This window comes from Falco cherrug, chromosome 6, assembly GCF_023634085.1.
Source record: "Falco cherrug isolate bFalChe1 chromosome 6, bFalChe1.pri, whole genome shotgun sequence".
NCBI classification, from domain to species: domain Eukaryota; kingdom Metazoa; phylum Chordata; class Aves; order Falconiformes; family Falconidae; genus Falco; species Falco cherrug.
Genome location: NC_073702.1, coordinates 89,802,290 through 89,825,727, shown reverse-complemented (window position 1 = coordinate 89,825,727; position 23,438 = coordinate 89,802,290). Strand labels below are relative to the sequence as shown.

At 37.2% G+C, this 23,438-nt stretch overlaps 1 protein-coding gene across 3 annotated transcripts in view; it reads right to left on the bottom strand.

Annotated features, from left to right (window-relative positions):
• Positions 1-22,067, bottom strand: part of WDPCP (WD repeat containing planar cell polarity effector) — a 103,942-nt gene extending 81,875 nt beyond the window's left edge. For 2 of the 3 annotated variants that reach the window (XM_055714685.1, XM_027805420.2), the window contains exons 1-6: positions 20,273-20,323; positions 19,303-19,353; positions 16,782-16,852; positions 16,472-16,531; positions 7,182-7,296; positions 3,426-3,559 (exon numbers count right to left, since the gene is read on the bottom strand). In XM_055714685.1, the coding sequence (XP_055570660.1) occupies positions 3,426-3,559; positions 7,182-7,296; positions 16,472-16,531; positions 16,782-16,852; positions 19,303-19,345 (423 nt within the window). In that variant the 5' untranslated portion in view covers positions 19,346-19,353; positions 20,273-20,323. Of the gene's footprint in view, positions 1-3,425; positions 3,560-7,181; positions 7,297-16,471; positions 16,532-16,781; positions 16,853-19,302; positions 19,354-20,272; positions 20,324-22,000 lie in introns of those variants that run through there. The other variant, XM_027805418.2, reaches the window with a different exon arrangement.
• Between the last annotated feature and the right edge of the window lie 1,371 nt (positions 22,068-23,438).

Below are 23,438 nucleotides of genomic sequence, written 5' to 3'. Positions count from 1 at the left end.
GTGATCTCACCACTCAACCAAGGCCATTAAAATCAAGGTTAATGCTTTAATAATCCTTTGCTGTTTTTTATATGGTCAAAAAGAACCCTTTTCTATTTGCATGGTCATAATATTATTGACCTCTTCATCCCCTGAATACACATCAAAAGGAACTGAAATCAAAGTAATTACCAATGTTGTTCTCTCATGGTAAACATTTAACTCCTTGTACTGTCTCTTCCTTCAGTAAATTGAAATGGATTAAAAAAACCACAGATGGGAAAAACTTGCAAAAGGTCAATATTTTCAGAATACCCTGTTTTACTTGTCAAAATACTTAGAAGTATAACGATAAAACATACAAGAAGTTAACAGGTACTTGTTACTTGAATTAAAGATATATATAAATAGTCAATTTGGTGACAACACATTTATTACGATGGAAAAACACAAGTAGTTTCACAGATATTAATTAGTCCTGTTTTGCAGTATTAACTGTTCACAACAATTTCACCTGTAATAACAGCCACAAATCTTTTGTAAACCTTTATGTCTTGCATTAGACATGGCACTCTCAGACATTAATGTTGCTAAAAGAAGACAAATGATAATAGTTCTTATGTTTTGCTGGTCTTCAAGACCGTAGCAATTCCTACAGTAAGTCTTCCTGTATTTTTATAAAGTGTAAACAAAAGCCAAGGTGCTACTGTTTAGAAAGGAAGGGGATAGAGAACGTCATTCTCCCATTTAGGTATATATTGTGTAAAACCCACAACTTTTGGATAAATACCCAACTGTGAGGAGGAAAGCCTGGCTGACTTGCTATTATTATTAATAGCACTCTGGTAGTCCAGTACTGCATAGTGTTCCCTGCCAACTTTGCCCACCATGAGGCTGGACACTGAACAATATGAAGTTGCCTCTGTCCAAGTAAAGTACCAAAAAAATTATGATGTTAATATGACAGAAATTTAATTATATCATTACATATGATCATAAGCAAGCATTCTCCTCATTGCAGAAATGGGAATTTAAACCCAAATGCTGTATATATTTCTCAAGGCTACCAAAACTCAGAGGCAGAAATGAAGGCTACACTTAAATTTCCTGAAGCTTAGCTCCAGATTTTAATCCCGTGGTAGTTCTATACCACTGCAAGCTACCTTTTAATTAAATTTCTCTTGAAAAAAATATCAACACTAAGGAACTGGTTTTTTTTTAAAGCCGGTATTGTTGCAAGTTTGCACATTCTCAATTGAGGACCATCTTTTGTTTCTTTTGTACTACTGATAGTGACACTAGTGTTGACTGTGTCTGTCATCTTTTAGCTTTTCTAAGTTTGACCAAAATCAGCCATGAAGAACTCTAATTCAATGCAGAGAGCTGACATAATATTATTGCAGTAGTGAATAATACCTTCTGCTGGCTCACACCGGTGCAATTTTGAAGATAATAAAAATTATATTTAGCTGCCTAACTAGCAAGCCTCACACAAAAGAACATTCAATTAAAAAATGCAAATGCCTTTTTTTGGCTGGCAAAGAAATAATCCATAGTGATTCCCACTGATTTCAAGAGAAAGCAAAGTTAACATTGAACATGGAGGCGTTTCGAGAAGCTCAGCTGTGTCAGCAAAGAACTGAACACAACAACCCTATTAAGGAGTGCAGCAGATATTTCTGGTTTCCTAGGGCAGAAAGGCTTTTCTATGGATTAGGCTTTTCTTCTTTCCCAAGAAAAAAATGCCATAACCATTAGATCCAAAATGTGCCCAATGATACTCAGAATGCAAACTTACTTTCTAAACATAAATTAAGTAAGGAGCTATGGCCTCACAATTAAATGATGAAGGCAGTCTTCAGCTCACCACAGCTTCTTCGTTAAAGTTCAGCTCTATTAAAAAAAAGCCAAACCACACCACACACCAGACTTGCTTCTAAAGCAGAACCTTAACAAACGCCATCGGCCAGGCACAAGTGCACATCATTTTAAAGTAAACTACGTATCAGCTCAGTTCCTGGTGAACAGTGAACTGTCTCAAATCCACGTTATAGAGGTTGGATCAATCTCGCAAACACAAGTCATTGCTGAAAAGAGGCCCTGAACTGAAACAGCCTGGAAAATGTATTAGATATTCACCCTAGCAGAAAGTATTTCTACCAAGCAAGTTAAAACTTATTATGGCAAAACTTAAATTAAACACATCCTTAAAAAGCTTGCCTTGCAGATGCAAACTCTCTTATGTGAAGAAGCAAATTACAGAGGGGTTGTCAAGGGGAAAATATTTGCTAGCACAGGACTGTTTTCCTTAACATTTATCCTGTCTGAAATAAATACAAACTCACAATTTTGCTCACTATATCTTACTACCTTTCTTGGCCAAAGGCTTGCCGCTCTTTCACTCTTGCAGTGAACTAGACGCAGCCCCTTTCCTACTCTGCCTGTTCAAAGTTAATTGCCTTTGGTTGATTATTGTTTGATACTGTGGTAGTGCCAAGCACTTTCACCTAAGGCCAGCCACTGCCCTGACGGCAAAGAGCTTATGGTTGAAATAAGTTATGTCTACACTGCCCAATCCATCCAAGACACAGCGTAATTCAGCTTGAGATGAGCTGGTTCCTACTGACATCCCAACTGGCTAGTTTAAAGCCAGCTCAGCTCTCTCTAGACTGCCTTTCAGCTACTGCCGTCACTCATATGTACACGAGACACACTCATATATAAAGGGCTGGAGAAAAGGAGTATTTTAATCTTCACTGTGTACGTACTGAACTGAGATACAGAGGCACCGAGTCACTTGCCTAAGGTCACATACATAGTTTGTCAGTGGTGAGAAACCCAGCTTTTATATCTTGGGTCCTAGCTCAGTGGCTTAATTGCAAAACCAACCGTCCCAACAATACAATTACTGTAATTACTACAGGGAAAGTTAAGATTTCTGCGAAGAATTACAACAGTCTTGTGCCTCGGACAGATGACTGAGTTCACGTGTATCAGCTGAGCCATAGTAATTGACCATGTGTGCGTTTTTAGCCCACAGCAGACAAGAGGTAAAACACATTACCTTAAATCTTTTACACTGAGGTTTACCATTACAGATTTTGCTTCATGCTTGTTAGATGCTGAGAATGTGCAAAGGGTCAGTTACTGCTGCTCAACAGACACAAGGTAATCTGTTAAGCAGGGGTAACTCAACTGTGTGTCTGAGCCCTGAACCTAAATACAGTAGAAAATTGGATCCCTCTTGGCACAGTATTCTAACTCATTAACTCAGAATGCCATGTAATTTTTTTTGACTTTTCAATAACTGCCAGTTTTAGAATTTGAGCTGTTCTGGTCAGTTATATAAAGGTTTGCAATTTATACTGCTATATACTATCAATGAGTACCTGTGATTCATAACGTAAAGTTACTACGGTATTTACAGTCACCACTGACAGCTATACCTTGAAGTCCAAACAAGAGAGTTTTTCCAGTCTTTTGTTTACATTGGGAGAATCTATCTTCTTTGTAAACTGAATAAAGCAGAGTTGGTTATGGTTCTCAAACGACAAGATGATGAAATTGTCTGCAAGAACAGCTGAAAAACAAATAAGAATTGTCACCACTGTAATACCTGTTTCTAGTAACAAAACAAATTACTGAACCCTCCTCCGAGACATTGGAAGAAGCAATTTTTTCAAGACAGTGTCTTAAATATTACACTGAAGCCTCTGTAATCTCCTAAAAAACATCAGTGCGTCATCCTGCCAGGACCTTCTTGGAAATGAGAAATAAAGCCTAGGGAGTACTCCGATGACATAAACCTGAATAAATTATCTCATATCAAGTTACCCCTACATTCAAATATATGTTTTATGCCCTTCCACATTAATTTTCATATCAGTTCAGCATTCATTTTTTTCTTATGGTAGCATCCACCAGTATTTCAGAAATGCACCTAATACAGCACAGCCTGCGTTAAGGATGATAAATGCAAATTAGTACTGGAGGTGTATTTGGTATTTTAATACTGTAAGGTTCTGGGTGCTGCTGCAGACATCAAGGAGGCTGTTACATACAGGATTATGCTTTAGAGGGGTTATGGATTTGTTGAAAGCTTCACATGGGGGTACCCAAACAATAAAGTAACCAAGATGGAACCAAGAACTACCTTGGAGTCTGGAAAAGTGCAGCGGAATCCCTGCTGTTATCATAAAGGGGTGCTAGACCAAAATAGTTCAATATAAAAGTTATTAACTGATATGACAATAAAAAATAATTACACAAGAGTATCTAGAATTCTTCCCAAGTGCTACCCAGTTATTCAAGCGGTGGCCACATTTAAAGAGACATCTGACAATGAAGTGAGTCACCAGGGTTACTAGTACCAGATCACTGAAGAATTGTTAATGAGAATCGGGTTTAAATTAAAGCTAGCAAGCTGTTTTCAGAAAGTAAACTCAGAACACTCTGCTAAAAGGGACTGAGGGTAAAAAAACCAATGCAGAACCACCCTTGAAAAACAAAGAAAATGCATTTATGACTATTATCCTAGATTCTTAAATGTATTTTACATACTCTTAAGTAGACTGACAGTTTAAGTCTTACATATAAACATTGAAAACTGGCTACTCAGCTTTGCTTTGCTTTAGTCTGATTTATAACCAGTTGCATTTTCCAATAGTCATGTACTAGCACAGCTCTGAAGTACCTGGTATGCAAATGCTAAAGAGTAAAGTTTAAAGCCAAATAATTGCCTTTGAAATGTAACAATAACACTAGCTTTTGAAAGAAAAAAAAAAAAGAAATGGTGATAAAGTAGCTGACATGGTGAGTTTGAAACTATAACTGAGATCCTAAACACAGATGAACAGTCAAAGCCACTGAGTATGTACCCTCAATATGTGCACAGTTAAAATATTTTGATATCCTCACAGAATTCACATTACAGATGACCTGCAGCACACCTCAGATGCTTCTGAAATTTGTTTTGGCTGAAGGGAAGAAAGCAGGGTTCAAAGATCCCTGGGCAGGCGTGACTGTGACTAGTGGTGCCTTGATTTTCAGTACCCGTGGCTGTCCCGGGTAGGAGTGGAGATGCAATCAGCATGAAGGCAGCTGTGGGCACAGCTGGGCCAGTACAGAGAGAGGCCCATGTGCTGCAGAGCCAGGTTACCCCCAAAAGGCAAGCAGTCTCGTTCATGTTCTACGTACTAGTACCGCAAGACCTCAGTGCCACAAAATAATTTACAAAATGAGAAATACTGTTTTCCTTCAGGAAAGGATTTTTTCCCATAATTGCTAATTAAATTAGCTTTTAAATTTTGCCTATAAATAATAAAAATCAGTAGTAGAGACAGGAGGATTATAAATGCAATCTTAATTCTGTATTTTGTACACACAATCTGACCTTTACTCCAAGTGTTACGAGGACATGCTACTCTGAGAATTACAACATATCCTAAGTAATTTTGGCAGACTGTAATCCTTACCCATTTCTACATATACATGATTTTTAACCATAAGAACTATTATTTTTACATAGAATTTTTGCATTATCAAATTTATTTTGGCCAACTTCATGATCACAACCCTAATTCCAACCCAGATTTGGAAAGACATGCAATTATGTTGGATTAAAGTTAATTTATTCTACGACAACATTATGTTGTGGTTGTCACGTAAGGACAGTTCAGTACAAAAGTTTGCATTCTGAACACTATTTGCACAGGTAACAAAAATATTTTCTTTTGTTGATCATGAAAATAAAAACCATATTGCAATGACAGGTGTTGGGGTTTGCTTTTACTGAACAGAAGCAGTCCTGTTTCACCTTCAGACACGGGTATTGTCAAACATGGAGGTTTAAGAAATTCTTGAGAGTAAGGAAAAACTATTACGTAACATTATTTATAGCAGTTTGAATGGCATAACTGTAGGAAAACATATTTGTTGCTTTATTATTCCTTTAGTTGTAAGCTTTTTTAGTAAGTGGTATTTTTTTTTAAAAAATTTGTATTCCTACCACATATTAAGCCAATGTCAGGCAAGAGATGTACAATTTACTTATACATTTAATATTTATTAGTTTTTTTAAAAAAGACAGAGTTTTCTAAATAAGTTCTACAAACAACTTCAATCTGGTTATAAACTTAGCTTTCAGGCTTTCCTATTTTCTGTCACCTGGAAGTATGAAATCCTCTTTCTGGAAATGGCAGGAAAAGTTGAGATGGAACTAGTATTCCAGTAATTTAGGTGAAGGGCTAAAACAAAGGAGTCAAGACATTAAATGTGTTCTGTGCTGTGTCACTAGTTGGTAAAAAATGAAGTTACATTTTTAGAACAACAACTCTACTAACATAGTTACATTAATGTTAATTTTCAAGACTAAACTAAAACATACTGATAAGAAAAGGTCAGAGAGACACATTTTTGCAGGTTTCTTAAATAACCAGGCCAATATTCAACAGATGACTGGGTATGGAAGGAAATCAATTGCTAAAGACCAAAGCTAAATCTAGTATATCTTATTAAAAGGATGTAATTTGGGTGTACTTTTTAAGAGTTTGGAAGATAATGCACATGTAATTTGGCTCACACGAAAATTCCATATTCTTGATCATGCAGATGCCAAGATACCTGGCTGAGTTCTCAGTGGAGGTCTATAGAGACACAGTGGAAAAACTATAGTCATTTTCTAAAGCTGTTGAAAACAGGTACACTTTCAGAAGTTTTCTCTGCCTTAAACTAAAACTTTGTTTTGAACAGTGACTATTTAATAACAATAGTGAGATTCTGGAAATCTAGAAACTAAATCAGAACACCTCCACATAACTAATGTTATCCAGCCTTTATTAATAAGTTAATATTTTAATAATAATTTTCCCACATAATTTATCAGTTGGCTAATGTTTGGTTCTGTCCCATTCTCCAACCTATGAAGTAAAAATGACAAGTTCAAATGGCATGTTGACAGTGATTAAAATGTGTAAGAAACCGAATTTTAGAAACCCATTCAGTATTTGACAAGCCTGAAAACTTTGATGTTAAATATTATTCTTAAAGTGTTCTTAGTCCTGAGGGTTGTAACTATGGCATTACATGCAATTACTTGTTGTGTTTGCAAGTCCCCAATGGCAATAATTAGTCTACCTGTTGACATACTGTTTCTCTGCTCTATTGTTAATGTAGGCAATTGATTTGCACGTGGGTGTAATTACCATCACTGATGGTGTCGGAGATGAGCTTCCCCACCAGGGTCCTGTCAATCACCACCTTCTCCAGCTGTGGCCCAGAAAGGCTTAGGGACACCAATACACCTGAGTGAAAGAGGAGCTAAATCCAAAGAGCGAGAAAACAAGACATCAAGAATCATTAATAAAGTGAAACGTTTCAAGGTACGTATTAGCAGCTGTCCATTACATAGTAATCTAATTTTCAAAATTACAGAAAAGACTTATTATCGTTGATGCAAAGATGTCTTATAATGACTTTGAAAGCTTTTTCGATGAAAGAGAGACGTAATCCAACACTGAATTGTACGGGCACAAAAATTACAATTGCTGAACACTTGAAGAACATGCGTGCTAAGTTCTCAAATGTTGCATGAAACGTACTGAAATATTTCATTAAAAATGGAGATCATAATTCTGTCCTGAATGAGTAAAAGAATGATGCTGATCACCATCATCCATGGACCTGATTTTTTCTGTATAAAATAACTGCATAGCCTGCATTATATCAAAAAAAAAATAAAGTTGGGCTTCACGTAAGTTTATATTATGATCATCACTGATTAAAACCAGCACCTTTTTGCTAACCTTGTTATTTCTGATCATTCATATATTGTTTAACTTAATAGCGCCCTACTACAGTCATAACTGTGGGCTCCTAATAAATCCATATACTCCTTGGCATAAGGTTATAGATGTCTCTCTTAGAAAGAAGGAATTTAAACCATTGGACAGAATATTCAGAGGCTTATTTCAGAGTTAACTGAATATTTCTGCCTAATTAATCTCAATTAAATGATACATATAATCTTGAAGACTAAGTCATAGTACTTATCAGCTCCTTCCGATGCTGTAACTTGTATGCGAGAATGCTCAGTGACGGGAGTTATGAAAACCAGTTCTTTTTGCATAATTAAACCATTAAACTTAGTAATTTTCTGAATGCAACTACTACGGCAAATAAATTCGGAAAATAAAGCCCATGAAGTTCCCTGCTCTGTTGTGATTGACCTCACTTTGTGAAGTTACTCCAGTAGCAGAAGTAAACGAAAAGCTTTATTAGAGCGATTACTTTTTTCTTAGCAACATGGTAAAAGATAGTTTGGGGTTTATAAAAAAAAAAAAATTATGACCATACTAATTAACTTATTGCCAAACTTGGGTTCTACAGAAACCCTGATGTAAAAACAGTGAAAAAAATCACTACTACGATTTTGATCTTCTCATGCAGCACTGAAAACAGAAATGTATTTCCATTCATCTTCCAGTGCCACCTCTGGTCCTGCAAGCTGCTGGACTAGGTGACCTCAGCATGTAAGTTAAAGAAGTTTCCAGCCAGCTCTCATTGCTGCTGCATGGCAGCAGTTCTGTAGGACCCACTCTGGCAGCTTGGCGTTCATCCCTCTCTCATCCATATACAAAAAAATACCATTAATTTTTCAGCAGAGGCTACACCAGCCTGAAAACTTGCTGAACAATCTTTTCTGCCAAAGGAATCCTCAGTGGAAAGACCATTGCAGGGAAGTACAGAGGGCTCACCAAAGGCCAGAAAGCTGGGACTCCAGCTCTTACTTCTACCTAACAGCAGATCTGTAAAGAAATCTCTGTGCTTTTAAAAAACTTACTATGGGAGAAATACTTGCTTTTGTAGCAGAATTTGGCAGAAAAATCCCTGTTTGTTTTATGCTAGAGCAAGACAAGCATGGTTGCATTATACTTTTTAGAACAACACACTGGTATATAAACACCAGGCGAGCTTGCTTGCAGTGAGATCTACTGGATCGTATAATAAATAAAATATATTATCACCACAGGGATGTAGTGATCTAATTGAGCTTGCCTCTTGTGCAATGCCCTGCTCCCAATAATTTAGCCATGAAAAAAACTTGGTTCTACATATTTTGCTATATTACTACTGCTCTGTGCTCTCTGCAGCAAAGAAAAGGACAAGCATATTTAAATAAATTATTTTCTTGCCCTGACTAGTATCTTTAATCAGCATTAATCCAATCTATCTTCCTATCAATTCACAATAGTTTAAAAATAGATTCTAGTGATGTCTGAAATAGAAACAAAAAATACCTGTGATGTGAGATGAATTTTTAAAGAACGATCATTCCTACCCTGCCAAAGTCTAGTCATGCATTTGGTTGATAAATATATATAGTCAATGTTTCAATACTGCCTGTCACGACAGATGTCCTTTCAGGTTCTGTCCTAGTAAAAATACTAGACACAGCTACACTCATGCAGCTTTTATTGCAATCTTTCAAAACTTTAATTTATCCTTATGTTGAAGTTAGATTAGATAAAGTCACAATTTATTTCCAACTTTATATTGTTAAGTCCAGCACGATTTGACTACGGTTAGCTATAATTATCCAGAGAACAATTTTCAACTGAAAACGTGAGGGTTGAAACCCAGAAGCTGACAAACTATGATGCAAGCAACAATCAAGGAAAATTTACATAAGTACCCTAGAAAGATCAGTTCTAAATTACTGAATGAATATCAGCCTGCCAGAGAAAACACCACAAATCCTTCAGTGTTTTGTGCCAACAAGAAAGCTGGTTCAGTCAGATAAATAAACTCTCCAGCTTGTGACTTCCACAACACCTTTGCTTGGGAGCTATGTTCTTCCCTCAGAAAATGTCACTGTACTGGTAGGTTGTCCCACGCTTCCTCTTCTTGCAGGGAGAGAGAAAAGCAAGCTGGAGTTAACCTGGGAGAAAAACCTAAGCGAATTATAAGTCTCTTTGTAGCCTCTACGTTTACCTGACAGAGTAAGGATATATACCACCCATCCAAGTAAAGAGGAGAGGCAAAACACAGGAAAAAATGTGTTTTGATTTGTAGGTGGTCAACGATCTTGGAATAACTGCATTACGGAATGAGGCCACATGGTTGTCATTCTGCTGACATCTAGTACATCCATCCACCATGCTGTACAGGGACACGCTTGCAGATTCTGGCTTCAGAGTAACAAATATGATTAGAGCTCTTTAACTCTTAAATGTTTCAGGTGTAAATTCACTTTATGCCTCTATGTTCATTTCCTGTGACCTAAGTCACACCTGTTACAGAAATAGAATAGAAATCTGTCACAATTGCTCCAGTGTATAATGACAACAAATTTATATAAATACAAAATATTGTGCGAATAGGTGTGCTTTGCTTTACATCTATAATAGTAGTCATTAAACCAATGCTATGTATTTTAAATATTGCACAGATCTCTATGCTACCAGTATGGCATGCCAGAATGACAGAAAGTAGGTAGTAGTATCATTTCCATGGCTTTTACTGTTTCTCCCATTGTGCTCCCTCCTCCTTTATTTTTACAGTAAAACTTTCTTTCCCATTATTCTCCACTGAAGTTTGAGATATTTGGCCAAAACTTAAAATTTTAATTTAACACATTTTTGCTGTAACTTAACTTTTTTGCTGTTACTTAACTAACTAATGTAACTTTTGCTGTGCTACACAGGTTTAAGTCACTCCCTCTAGGAACTTTAGAGAATCAATTTAAAAAGTAAATCAGAGGCCTTACACACTATGTGGCCATGTAAGGTCAGTATTTCTTCCTCCTGCCTTTAAAAATCTTTCGGATTAGAATGAGGGTGGGTTTTTTTAATAGTTCTTAAAAGTTTACCATGAAGTACAAGCAGGTATTTAAATAAAGCAGGGAAACGGCTGAGTCACCATCACTGGAGGTATTTAAAAGATGTGTCGATGCGGCGCTCAGGGACATGGTTCAGTGGTGGACTTGGCAGTGTGAGGCTAACAGTTGGACTCAATGATCTTAAGGGTCTTTTCCAATCTAAATGAGTCTATGCTTCTACAATTCTATATTGTCTTTCATCAAAAATATTCTAAAGATGTATGTGCTTGAACTGAAACTTCACGGTTTCAATTCCTTACTCACTGTGTAGTCTATGCAAAGACTGTTACATGATAATAAAGATTTAGATGTTGTTATATGTAAGCTTGCGTAGTTAAACTCATATTTTGGTGGATGGGAGCAGTCCAATCACAAGCACGCATGACTATAAAGGAAACGGGGAAGATTGCAAACTTGGCTTGAACACGGATACACAGTGATCCAGCTCCACAAAGTAGTGCTCAAGGGAACTGCCCATCATTGCTAAGGAATAAAAGCAAACATTAGAGGCATTATCTACACAAGGCACAAAGTCATTCCATCTAACAGATATCAAATTAGCAAAAGAAACTCTCAGTAATGAAACACATCACAAATTTTTCAGACTAAAGTACTGCAGTGTGAAAAATAGAAATCAGAAGAGTCATCTCCACAGCTTTAACAGTCTTGAGCTGTTCCGAAACAAAACACGAAAGCATGACTTCACACCTATTGGAAGAATAGGCGTAGCCTTTGTACTTGAATGTGGACCGAGTGAAATGTTTGGGCACCTGGTCAGTCTACATGCTGGGAAGGAAGGGCCACTTTATTTCTCTGTTACTAAGGAGCTGAATGTGAAGACTTTGATAGAAGGAATTATGTACTGAATGCCAAAAATGATTCTCCAATGAGCAGGAAAGACATAACAAAGAGCAGAGGATACCCAGGGGAAGACTTGGCCCTTCCCTTCCCCAATAGCAAAGTGCTCCCATATGTATTTGAGTTACTTTTTTGTTTAACTTACTACTTAGGCAAAGGACTTAAGTACAGGCTCACAAGTTATGGACTTCAGTAGAACTTAAGCATGTACTTAAGTGGATTCCTTTATCCTCGGAAGCCTTGGCCCTTGACTCCTCATTCATGCAGCTTAGCTGCTTATCAGCCCTTCTACCTACTAAGATACTTGCAGAGCAAAGCCAGGATTTGCTTCTATCTGATTAAAATTGGAAGAGAAGGAAAATATGCCTGTAAAAAATATCGCTGCAAACTGTTTTCCCTTCCAGAGCCCAACCGACAAAGGAATATGCAAAAGGAGAAGAGAATTGCAAAGCATTTCTTGTTCAAGCAGGTTCCCAGGGGTTTTCCCCACCTCTTCATTCCAGATTGCTTTCTTAGCCACCCTACTGTAATTACTCTGTTGCATGCCTTATTACAGATGAAATTATTGTTGTTACATGTTACTGTTTCACAATAATCAATGCATTTGTACTTCTAGCTCCAAATCTCTAAAACCACACAACACATTAATGGTTGTGATCAAAAGCAACCAAAAGAATTTAATATGAGAGCAGGGTTCCTCTTAGTAACTGGTGATGGGTACTAGCTTCTCATGTATTTGAGCCAGAATGTCTTGATTTTGATATCAGATGTGCTACTGTATGTCACCACATATCTTGCTACATCAGTTTACTTATGGGCATTGCAGCTGATATAACATGCCATGTCAGCAAATATTGCTGTATATCTCCATTCAGAATCCAGTTCTAAATATGTCAATGATGGTAACACAAAAACCACTCATACACATATGTAAATTGCAACACAATCAAACTACATCAACTCCAAGTAATTTAGCAAAGAATATATAAATCTTTTTCATTAGCAGGTAACAGATATGATTCACAGCTTGTGCTTGGCTTTTATACAATAAAATAATTCAGCATTGGCATGTGTTTAATTCTACATAGTAATGCAAATGTAAAACTAGAAACAGTTGGAAATCAAATGTTTTGGCTAGATCTCATTAAGTTTTACTACCTTATATTGTAAAACCAAACCTGAACCAATGGCATCATTTCATGGGACTGATTTCACGATTCTGTGGTAAAACTTAAAAGCATTCCAAAGAATCAGAGAAGGACACCAAGAGGAAGGGAAGCAGCCAGAGCTGAGCTGAGTAAATGCAACAATACTGATAAAATTAATTCCTTAGGTTATTACTCCTCGGCAGGGGAAGCCAAGGAGTAAATTGTTTATTTAATTATAAACAGTACAGTGGCATCTTATTGTAAAGACTACTTGTCTTTTTTTCTGTCGCCCTTCTTTTATGGTCTGTTTATTTTCCTTTGACATCAACTAACTGAGGATTACAGGATTACTTCAGCAACTCATCACAGGTCATCAAAGCTGGGGTTCAGAAGTACCACACACAAACGGTGAGCATTCACATCCTACTGCAGTAAGGAGGAACAGAGCTGAAGAAAAGACCCCAGTCCTTCAGGGCTCAACTAAGCTCTTCTAAATAGGAGAGCAAACTCCTTGACAAAAATCCCTGTACAGTCTAGGTTACGTTTACATGAAATGGCACATCATCTGTTTCAGAAGCTCTAAGCAGTACTAGAATGTATACTTTGAAGAGCAAAAATAAAGGTCAGTGGATGCTTTTTGGTAATGGACAAGGAAGTAAATATGAAACTTCTAATGCACTGATTATATAAAAGAAGTAAGAGGAGAAATTTTGATGCATAAAATGAAACATCAAGACAGGTAGAAAGCTGGGCCAGTGTTACAGTAGTTCTAGGCAAACTCATACAGAAGAGCCAATTCTGAGAAATACATTCATACAATGGACAAGGTAATCCACATGCAAACTAACTAGATTTTTCATTGAGGCATACGCATGAAGTCTAATTGGTCATTTGCACAGAAACGGTTAACACGATAGCATACTTATTTTTAGCACATGCATGCTTACATTTATAGCCCCCAACTTTTGCTTGTGGGCTAGTTAGAAGGTGGAGGTGCTGGAGGAAGCAGTGAGGGATTAGGAATGGTGATGTTTAGGTTCCAGAAAGCACACTGGCAGCAGTCTTACGCTTGGTTTTTCACAAAATCTGAGGGAAATCATACTACTATTTTAAAATATAGTCTTGTTTTCATTGTATCACCTTTCAGATTTTTTTCCATTTGTTCTGCTGTGCTAAAGGTACAACAACCATTAAGTTTTTGGATAGCACATTGTTATTACAAAACAAAGGGAACTCTTCCTTGTTCAGCTGAAGATACAGCAGATTCAAACACATAGAACATTTATTGAAAAATGTGATGGCTCTTGAGTTAAATATTTTAATTTCTGTGAATTCATTTATTTGATATTGTATTGCTGCTAAAAACCAAAGAGCTAAAACCCCCACCCTATAATTAAACCATAAACTCAGATTTAGGCCAAATCACTGAAAATTAGGACAGTCAGGATAGTTCACCGCATGCTCTCCATGCTGTTTGTCTGACTTGTTGCTTCCATTACACTTGAAAGTTAATGCAAACATGGACTTTTCTTTTTCCACTAGCAGCTGCTCTGGTATCCATCCAAAATAGCATGTGAATACACTAGCGCTATGACATAGATTGCACCATTATGTGATAAGGACTTTCTGCTGAAACAGTTAATTAGTCTCCTATTAGAACTAAAAAAAATAAAGGTACATCTTTTCCAGAAGCTTCAGAACGATTGTATCAAAATAGGGAGAGTCCAGATAGCTCTGCAAAATGCTCCAAGACAGATGAGCAGCAGGAAAAAAAACAGCTTGACATAAAACTTGATAGAAGACAGCTTTTCTCTTCTAGGCTCTCCCAAATTATTCGTTTTTTCCTGTTTTATTTTCATTTGTTGGAGAGGTTATATTTTCAGGAAGACAGAAAGTAGAATAACACAATTGTTTTGGCAGAACATTCTAAACCCAGTTGGAGTCTTCAATTATCAGCCATTATTATATTAAAAGAAACATTTTGTTTTGTGATTGAGAAACTAAAAGCAGAATTTAAGGACAGAGAAATGACTATGATTCTTATCTATAATTTTAACTCTGACTATTTCATAAGCTTACTGTCACTTAAACTCTGGCTATACAAACCATCTAAAAATCCCTAAAAAAATACTCAATTTACCAAGCTACCCCTTTACATGAGTCAATCCAATATAGAGCCAGTCCCGATATACTAAGATAAAAACATCCATCACTTTTCTTTCCCATCTTGTACAAGAAATAGGTAAAATTGTATTTGTCTCCTTTTTGTTTATGTAAACCTGAAACTACTCAGAGGATGCTAAGTTAAAAAAAAAAAAAAAGTTTTATACTGAATGCAGATAGATGAGAGGGGAAGGAAAATGACCGAGGGAGAATGGACAGGGAGCGCAAATGAAGAGACAGCAAACTGGGAAGCAGATGAATACACTCATGGCTAATTGACTCAGTATTTCTTAACCAAATTCCATTCCTAATCAGAACAATACTAACTAAAAAATTAGTCACCTAAATTAGCATGCAATTAATATTTAAATCAGTTCTAGCAGATTAACATTCACAGATATATAATACATAATCTGTCCGCAAATTATATACATTTACTAGCGATAAGATCTGATAGGCAAGTGTAGCTTAGACAATAATATCTTTATTATTGATACAAAAAGACTATATGCTATTTGGTATGTCAGGTATTCAAACATTTTGCTATTCTTAAAGACATTTCTGGAATTTCAGCTGTATAATGTTCAAATAGTTAATATTCATCCTGCTGACACACATTTGGAACTACTTGAAATAGAAGAAAAAAAACTATGAATGTGAAAAAGCATAAAAGTTAAAATACGACATTTCTTTTTAGAAACAGTATTAGTAATATTTACAAGTATTCCCCATGCCAAAGCAGTTTCAAATATGATGCACACTTCCTCATGAACAATGAAGACTGCAGAAACTTAACAAAATACCTACGTTTTTCAGAATAACTTCATCATTAAGGAGCTAAAGCGTGTGTCACGTTCAGATCTCCCACATACTCTACTGTTCTGTGTTAATGAGGGTGTGCAAAGCTGTTTGTTGATACACTATGTGGAACTTATAAAGATAGAGAACATAGCTACATGTGTGCCACATGTCACAATATCTTTTGTTCCATAACTTGATTAATGGTCTAGCTGGTTTAGAGTTATAGCTTCCCTCCTATTACACAAGCTCGAAGTAAAAAGATTTGTGACAGACATGTAGATAGTTTCAGATATAAAAATGTAATATAACATAGATTCCAGACCTGTCTATACATTCTAACTGCTCCCTTAGTGTGCTATTTTGAGGTACAGGATGCTTTCAGTTTCCCCAAATAATAATAATCTCACAGAATCAGGGCACTTTAATGTAATTTTTCTTGTTGATAAAAACCAGATTTTTGTTTCGTAGCATCTACTTCAGGCTAGAAATTTAAATAAACACAATCTAAGTCATAAGAGCCCATACATTAAAAAACCACACAATTATTTTCTGTGTTAGTTAACATTTTAACAGTAATGTATGAATCACTGAATAGCTTTTTGACTCCACTGACTGAACACTGTGAGAGCTTGTCAAAACATTTTACCTGACAGATATGTTTGTTCTTCCATCTGCCCAGCACACATTGACTGTTTTGCATTAAGTCCTAAAGGACAACAGAAAACAGAAAGTGGAGTTGGCAGTACACATTGTCACTACCAGTTAACATACTTCTGATTTTCAACTTTATAGATGAAGCATGCCACACAAAGATGCAGCTGTTTTAGAACAGCCCGCCACACAAAAGCACATTTATCATCACAGGCAGAGTTGGACCTTTATGAAAATTAAAGCTGTTGAAAGGGGTTTGAAAACCGGATTATATGTTCCTGTACTTGAAACTTTCTGAAACATACCTCTACCTCCTTGAGTGTATCTCGCAGTTTGTCTGGTCGCTTGTTTTTCAGTATCCAAGGGTAATCTCGAGCTGGCAAATAAAAGTTTAAAAAAAAAAAAAAAAAAAGAAGATAGCGAAATGTGTATATGTAGGTGACAGTATTACACATACATATAATTATATATAATAATAAAAAAAGTTATTCAAGTTGACCTTCCTTTTCTGTGGAAACACAAACCTAAGATTTCTAGGAGTTACCATAAACATACAACTTGCCTGTAATTGGAAGGAAATGGCCATGATTTCTATCACTTTCTGGTATCAAAGAATATCCTTTTGAAAGGCTCTGTCATAGGAACAGTTAGCATGTTATAGCCACACTGACCATGACTTCACCATGGCAATTGTGTACAAAGCTCTCAGGATGTAGTATCTCACCCAGCTGCTAAGCACTTGCTGTGAGAAAGCATCTCACATTTGGTATGTTAACTCAGATTCAAGTTATCAACTCCTAAACAGATAAATACCATTCTTTTGAACTAGCATTTCATTGCCTAATTTAAAAAAAAAACAGGCACTAACATGTCTACAAAATATATATGTACAATAGAGGTATTAACAGGTAACTGTGAACACCGTAACTTCTATTACGAAGTATAGTTATTTATAGGATTTCTTCTTGAAAATTTGGTCTGAAAAATCTGCCAAGTCAAGCAAACAAGAAAGTGCACGACTGCTACAGTCCTTTAACAAATTTATTAATGCTCAGCAAACTATTGTGAAAATTCTGGCCTAATACATTCATCCTGAAACCAGGAGGCAAAGCTTCCCCTGGAGTTGCTAGAAATTGGTTTGTTTCATGGCTGAGAATCAGGCTCTAATAACTTGTGAAATTTCATCATTTAAAAGTGAGCAGTTTTCCGCTCATAAGTATACAAAAAGCATGAGAAAACTAGAACACATTGTCTTTTTAAAATCTAGCCTATCTGAAGGAAAACTGATGAAAAGTTTTGAGCTCCAAGCTGTCAGTTTGTATGCCAACTTCCAGCCTGAAGGACTGAACAGTTGTGTTTAAAACTCCCTGCAAAAAGTAACTTACAACAGAAGTGCTACAGAGTGAAAAAATGAAGGATTTCATATATCAACAGAAGAGCACACCAACATACAACTTCTTTGTGTTTTATTGGACTGAAGCCAGTGTTGGTGGAACTGTTAGGATAATATTAATTGGGCATGTTAAGATCACATTTTCAATAGGTGCCTTCCTAAATCCTGGAATATTTATCCACATACGTAAAATGGGAATTGCCTGTACAGATACCAAACTATCTATAGAAAGCAGCATCTGTGAATAAAGTAACCCAGTGCTCCACTTTAAGAAATGTGCCTAGGCCACCCCTGTATTTAAAGCAACAAGGTGCAGTAGCTTCTGTTCCTTTTGCATGTCACACGTATAAAAGATAACAGCCAAGGCTTCTGTATAACGGGGTTTGTCTGGGCCTGCTTCTCTTTTCACACAGGCAGCGCCTGTAAGATAATGCTACGAAGAGCACAAGGGATGTAAATCCATTATGCTCCTCCCTACTTATAACCCTTTCTCACCTCCCCACCTTTACAGAGCTGTATTGACTCTGACTGACACACAACTCTCCACAGCGGGTGTAGATTTACCACATGGCTGCACACACTTTTATACCCATATCCCCAGCGGGGCTTCCACCTGCTCCAAAAACACCTTATGGTCTTGCAAATAACTTACCCTTCCGGAACACATTTTGCCTTCAAAAACATGCACAACTCCACATGAATTTTCATTATAAGATAAAATGTTAAGGCAATTCTTACAGCATGCATGCTACTTTGTGAAGTCATCTACAAATCAATTAGATTTTTCAGAGTCATCATGTAATAATATTTGAGTATTAATGAATGCTCTGAGCAATAATAACTATGGAGAAGTTGTAAAACTTGAACTAAAGTTGTACTAATATAAAAGCCTTGAACCGCCATAATACTGCTCTGTGATAGCGTAAACTGAAATTGCTTTTAACCAGACAATGCAGGAACAGTGTAGATGTTTCAAAGGTAAAAGCATTCTCAGGTAGCTCACTATTAACTTAGAATTTTATTTTGGCTGAAAGTATCTTAGCTATAATTTTCAGTTTTGAGGCAGCTGGTATTTCAGTTCAAGAGTCGATCGGGAAAATGTTTATTGCTCATCTACTGAGCAAGTTTCACAAGGAAAAATCTGGCTTATTCTTTGTGATTCCTCTTGACAATGGATTGCAGAAGCAATACACACTACCATGCTCAGTGACAAAAACACAAAACAACAGAGTGCAAATACACCAGGAAGGAATAATTACAACTTTTCAATTATTTTGTGCTGTGTAGTTCTGTGACTGTCTGTCTTAAATGGCATGTGCAGAAAGTTACGTTTGAAGCAGTCTGAGATTACTTGAATGATTTTCCAAGGGCGTCACCAACCCAAATTAATAGCCTGGTTTTACTGCAACAAGAAACTCAGAAAATGTCCTTACATTCTGCTAGATTTTCCTCCTCTTCTAAGTAACAATGCTTCATCTGCGATGCTAAAGGAAAGAAAGGATGAAAAGATGAATGATAATCCTTACAACTGCTGTCAGCAAATATTAATATTAGAGAGAAGATTCATACAGTATGATAAAACATAGAAATTGACAAAAAAATTAAGACAGCCCCGATGTTTTCACCTCGTGAGGCAGATATCTTAAATTTGCAGTGAAAGAAAGGCTCATGTAGCCCAGCAGGTGGGCGGCGTTGCTGAGCCCCCGATCTCATCGCGAGCGGCAACCGACCCCGGCAGAGCGCGGAGCTGGGCCGTCAGCAGCGCCCCCACCGCGGGGCGCAGCCCGGGGACGCCTGCCCAGCCCCGCGCTAGGCGGGCCGCAAGCAGCCAGCAACTCCAGCCAACGGGCCTCCTGGCCCATCGCGAAACTTCCAGGATTAACAGGATTAATCAGATAAAGAAAATTGATCGCTCGGTCTGAAATGGCCATGGCAGAGCCCGGGCGGGGTGCGGAGGCCGGGCCGGCGCTCCCGCGCGCTCCCGCTGCCCCCTGCTGGGCTCCCGCACACACCGGGCGGCGGGGCTGGCCGCCCCCCGGCACACCGCCCCCCCCTCCGCGCACACACCCCCCGCACACCGCCCCCGGCCAGCCGGCAGCAGGTGCAGGGGCTGAAGCGACGATAAAGCATAAGAATTTAGTGTGTAAAATCCCACCGCAGTTTCTAACGACATAAAGGTTGTTTTTATGTAACTACTTTTCCAATTTTTTTCTTCTGTGGAATAAAACTTTTGAAAAGACTCTGACATAACTTGGAAAGATAATCTTTCTGGGCTATTTACAGAAATAGAGGCATATATTTACAAGAAACTCGAAGTTGCATTTTTCAGTGCAAAGCAGCTGGCATCAAACACTGAACATTTGGAAGTTCTGTTTAGTTTTAGTTATGGTTACTTTATTTTACCTGGTTCTTTCTTGTCATGGTACTGGTGGATCCCAATATCTTCTTCATCTATATAATTGAATGTAAATATATTTAATTATACACTAGAAACAAAACACAACTTAGCAAGCAAAGTTCAGCATCTCAGTTTCTGCTAGCTGGAGCAGAGCATTAGGTGTTAAAACACAAGCGACAGGGGAAAAACTAGAGTGTACAGCCTGAATGCCAGCAGGAACTCCAGGAACCAGCAAGGAAGGGCTGAAGGAGAATGCGGCAGGTCCTTAGGTTGATTTGGAGCTGTCATTTCTTTCACATACACTTTGATTCTCTTCCAGCTGCCAACATGCAAAAGTATTTTTACCACCTTCCTAATTAGCATCGTATGTGTTCTTTTACAAGAAAAGGTTAGGATCATATACTTTTCAAAAGTATACCTTAGAGTAATTTAAATTTTTTTTTGATGAGACAACAGGATTTTTTTTTAAGATTTGTGAACTCATAAAGCTGCCCTCCCAAAGGACCCAATCTCCTTTAACCTGGAGGGATTATTGCCTACTATTGGAATGTTTCAGCCACACTGGGACTGCAAGCCGCACCAGCCAGCACCTGATGGGGCCAACTGGTAAATACTTAGTGTGCCATGGCAAGCTCCACCAAGTAGATCTAAGTACGGCCTTAAGTTGCACTGTTTTAAAACTATTAGTTTGACACTGCATCTGTCTTCTTCTAAATTCAGACAGGGATATACCACGGGGAGGAATTCCTTACATGGAGGAACGCAGGAAGGCACTGCGATGGCAGGCCGCTTCTAAAATGAGAGAGCAGTCCTCCCTTCTGCCTCAGAGTTTTAGAATGAGGTTTGTAGGCAATGCACAAATGGACAGAGAGGAAGCAAGAAGGTCAAAGGCAGAAAATAGGCACAGTAGGCCACAGAACACCTTTAATTACAATAAATCACAACTATGTGTTTCTTTAAACCATCAGACTTTTCTATGAAAGTTTTTTATATTATTGTTGCTACAGAACAGTTCTTAGACAAAGATGGGATGCCAAAACATATTGAGTCAATGCTTCAATAGTAACATTCAATTGAATATTCATTCATATTCAACTGGATTGCTAATAATATTGAAACTAATATATCAACAAAAGTATTGTACACTACAATTAGCATGAAGCATCATAAATAATATTTTGATATGGTCTACTTATAAACCACTGGGGTTTTTTTAGTATTACATTCTAGCAATAGCAAGGCAAGATGAATGAAGGTAATTTCTACATGGCTAGTAATTAGTCACTTGTCTCCTGGAACAATCAATTAATAAGATAAATATATCCTTGTAAGTATAAAATTTCAAGTAATCATGCAAAATACCCAGAACATACAGTAATTTTTCATTTTCATGCTAAGTACAAATCACAATGCCTCTGCAAATCACTTGACTGTAGATCTTCATTCAACCAAACTAGTCATTAAACTGAAGCTTACAGTCAAGTAGGGCACAGCTTCCTAAAAAGGAAAATGCATCCAATTAAATATAATCTTAACATTTTTACTTGAAAGGATGCTCCAGTTCTATGATAAGATAAGCAAAGAAGCTGACCAAGTTCAAACATCGTATTGCTGCCTAATTTTCTTTCTCCTAAGTATAAAAAACACTTCATTTGAATATTCAGATTCTTTTGTCGGTTGAATATTCATCAACAAGCTTTGCTGTTTTGTTTTAGGAGCAGGTAACAGCTCACCTCTAATATGTAAGTTAGTCTTCAAAGACCACAGAAACATCTCAGTCAGGCAGAAAGACATCTGGTGGCAAATGGACCCTTAGCACTATCAAAAGGAGAGAAACTGCATAAGCAAATTAATTACCCTGTATCACCAGTGAAACTGCAAGTATTTCGGAAACTAGAGTGTTAGGAGAACCTAGCACCAATGACATTTTGTTACATATAAGCTGTAGGTTTTGATCACAATAAAATGAATAATGCATGGGAAAGAACAGGATAAGAAATGTATATATGTCTCTATATACACCACATATAGAGACAAATCAATTTGTTTAAATTTACAGCTGCTCTCACTAAAGTAAGTAACTTTGTGCTTGATGCTTCTCACATACACCTTATAATCTATTTTTACTGTATAGTTATTACCTTGACACATGCAAAGATGAAGCTCCTATTTAAAGACCTGGCTCAGATAGAAGAATTTGACTTTCAGGACAAATTTTTAAAACAGTATCCCCTGGGCAGTGCCAATATAGTCAAGAAACAGCTTTGAACGCATGATACTTGCAGACGTTACTTATAGTGCTAAATATAAAAAATGATGTCTTTCTAAATAAAAAAGAGCACTTATATTAAATCAATTTAAATTGACAGAACAACAGATGTGAAGCATATAAAACACATGAATTGAAATATGTATGTTGACTACAGTTATGAACTGTTTGCTGTGGTTTTTGAACAATCCCTCTGAATATTCCTGCTAGAGGATGTGTCCTATGTCCAAGGACCATTGGGAATCTTCTGCGACACAGTAACCAACAGACTTTGCTGAATGATTTCCTGCCCTGCCAGTAGTTGTAAGTGGGCCATCAGACTAACTACTTTCACTTCTTTCACTAAACCCAAGAATCCACTGAAAGCTGGACTGCGAAGGGGAGTTTACACAAATGCAGCACACTTAAGAACCACAGTTGGTATGGCACTGGAACTTTTCTTCTTTTTTTGAAGCAGACTCTTCATTTCCTTTCCATTAGTGCCATCTAGATAATGAATCAATTACAAGATGATTGCAGAATTCCTATCACATCGAATATCAGATATTTACATCAAGAGTGCTGTGATGAAAAATACGTGCCAGAACCTCAGGTAGCATCAAGGAAGCTATCGTAGTCCCAGCAGAGCTATGAGACCTTGAGGTATTATCACTCAAACTAATATGTATGTTTTGATGCATTGCTTAATCCACTGAAATAGCACCAGGTGGAAATAGCATTTTCTTTACACTGATCCCCAAAAGTACAAAGTCTTTCTGACTTATGAAATCCCATAGTTCTATCAAAAAAAAAAAAAAAAGGCAAAAAAATAAAGGCTCACAACATACATCTAGCGAATGAAATCTTGGGCGAGAATGAGATTTGGAAAATAAATGCAAAGAGATGAGCAGCATGGTGGTCTG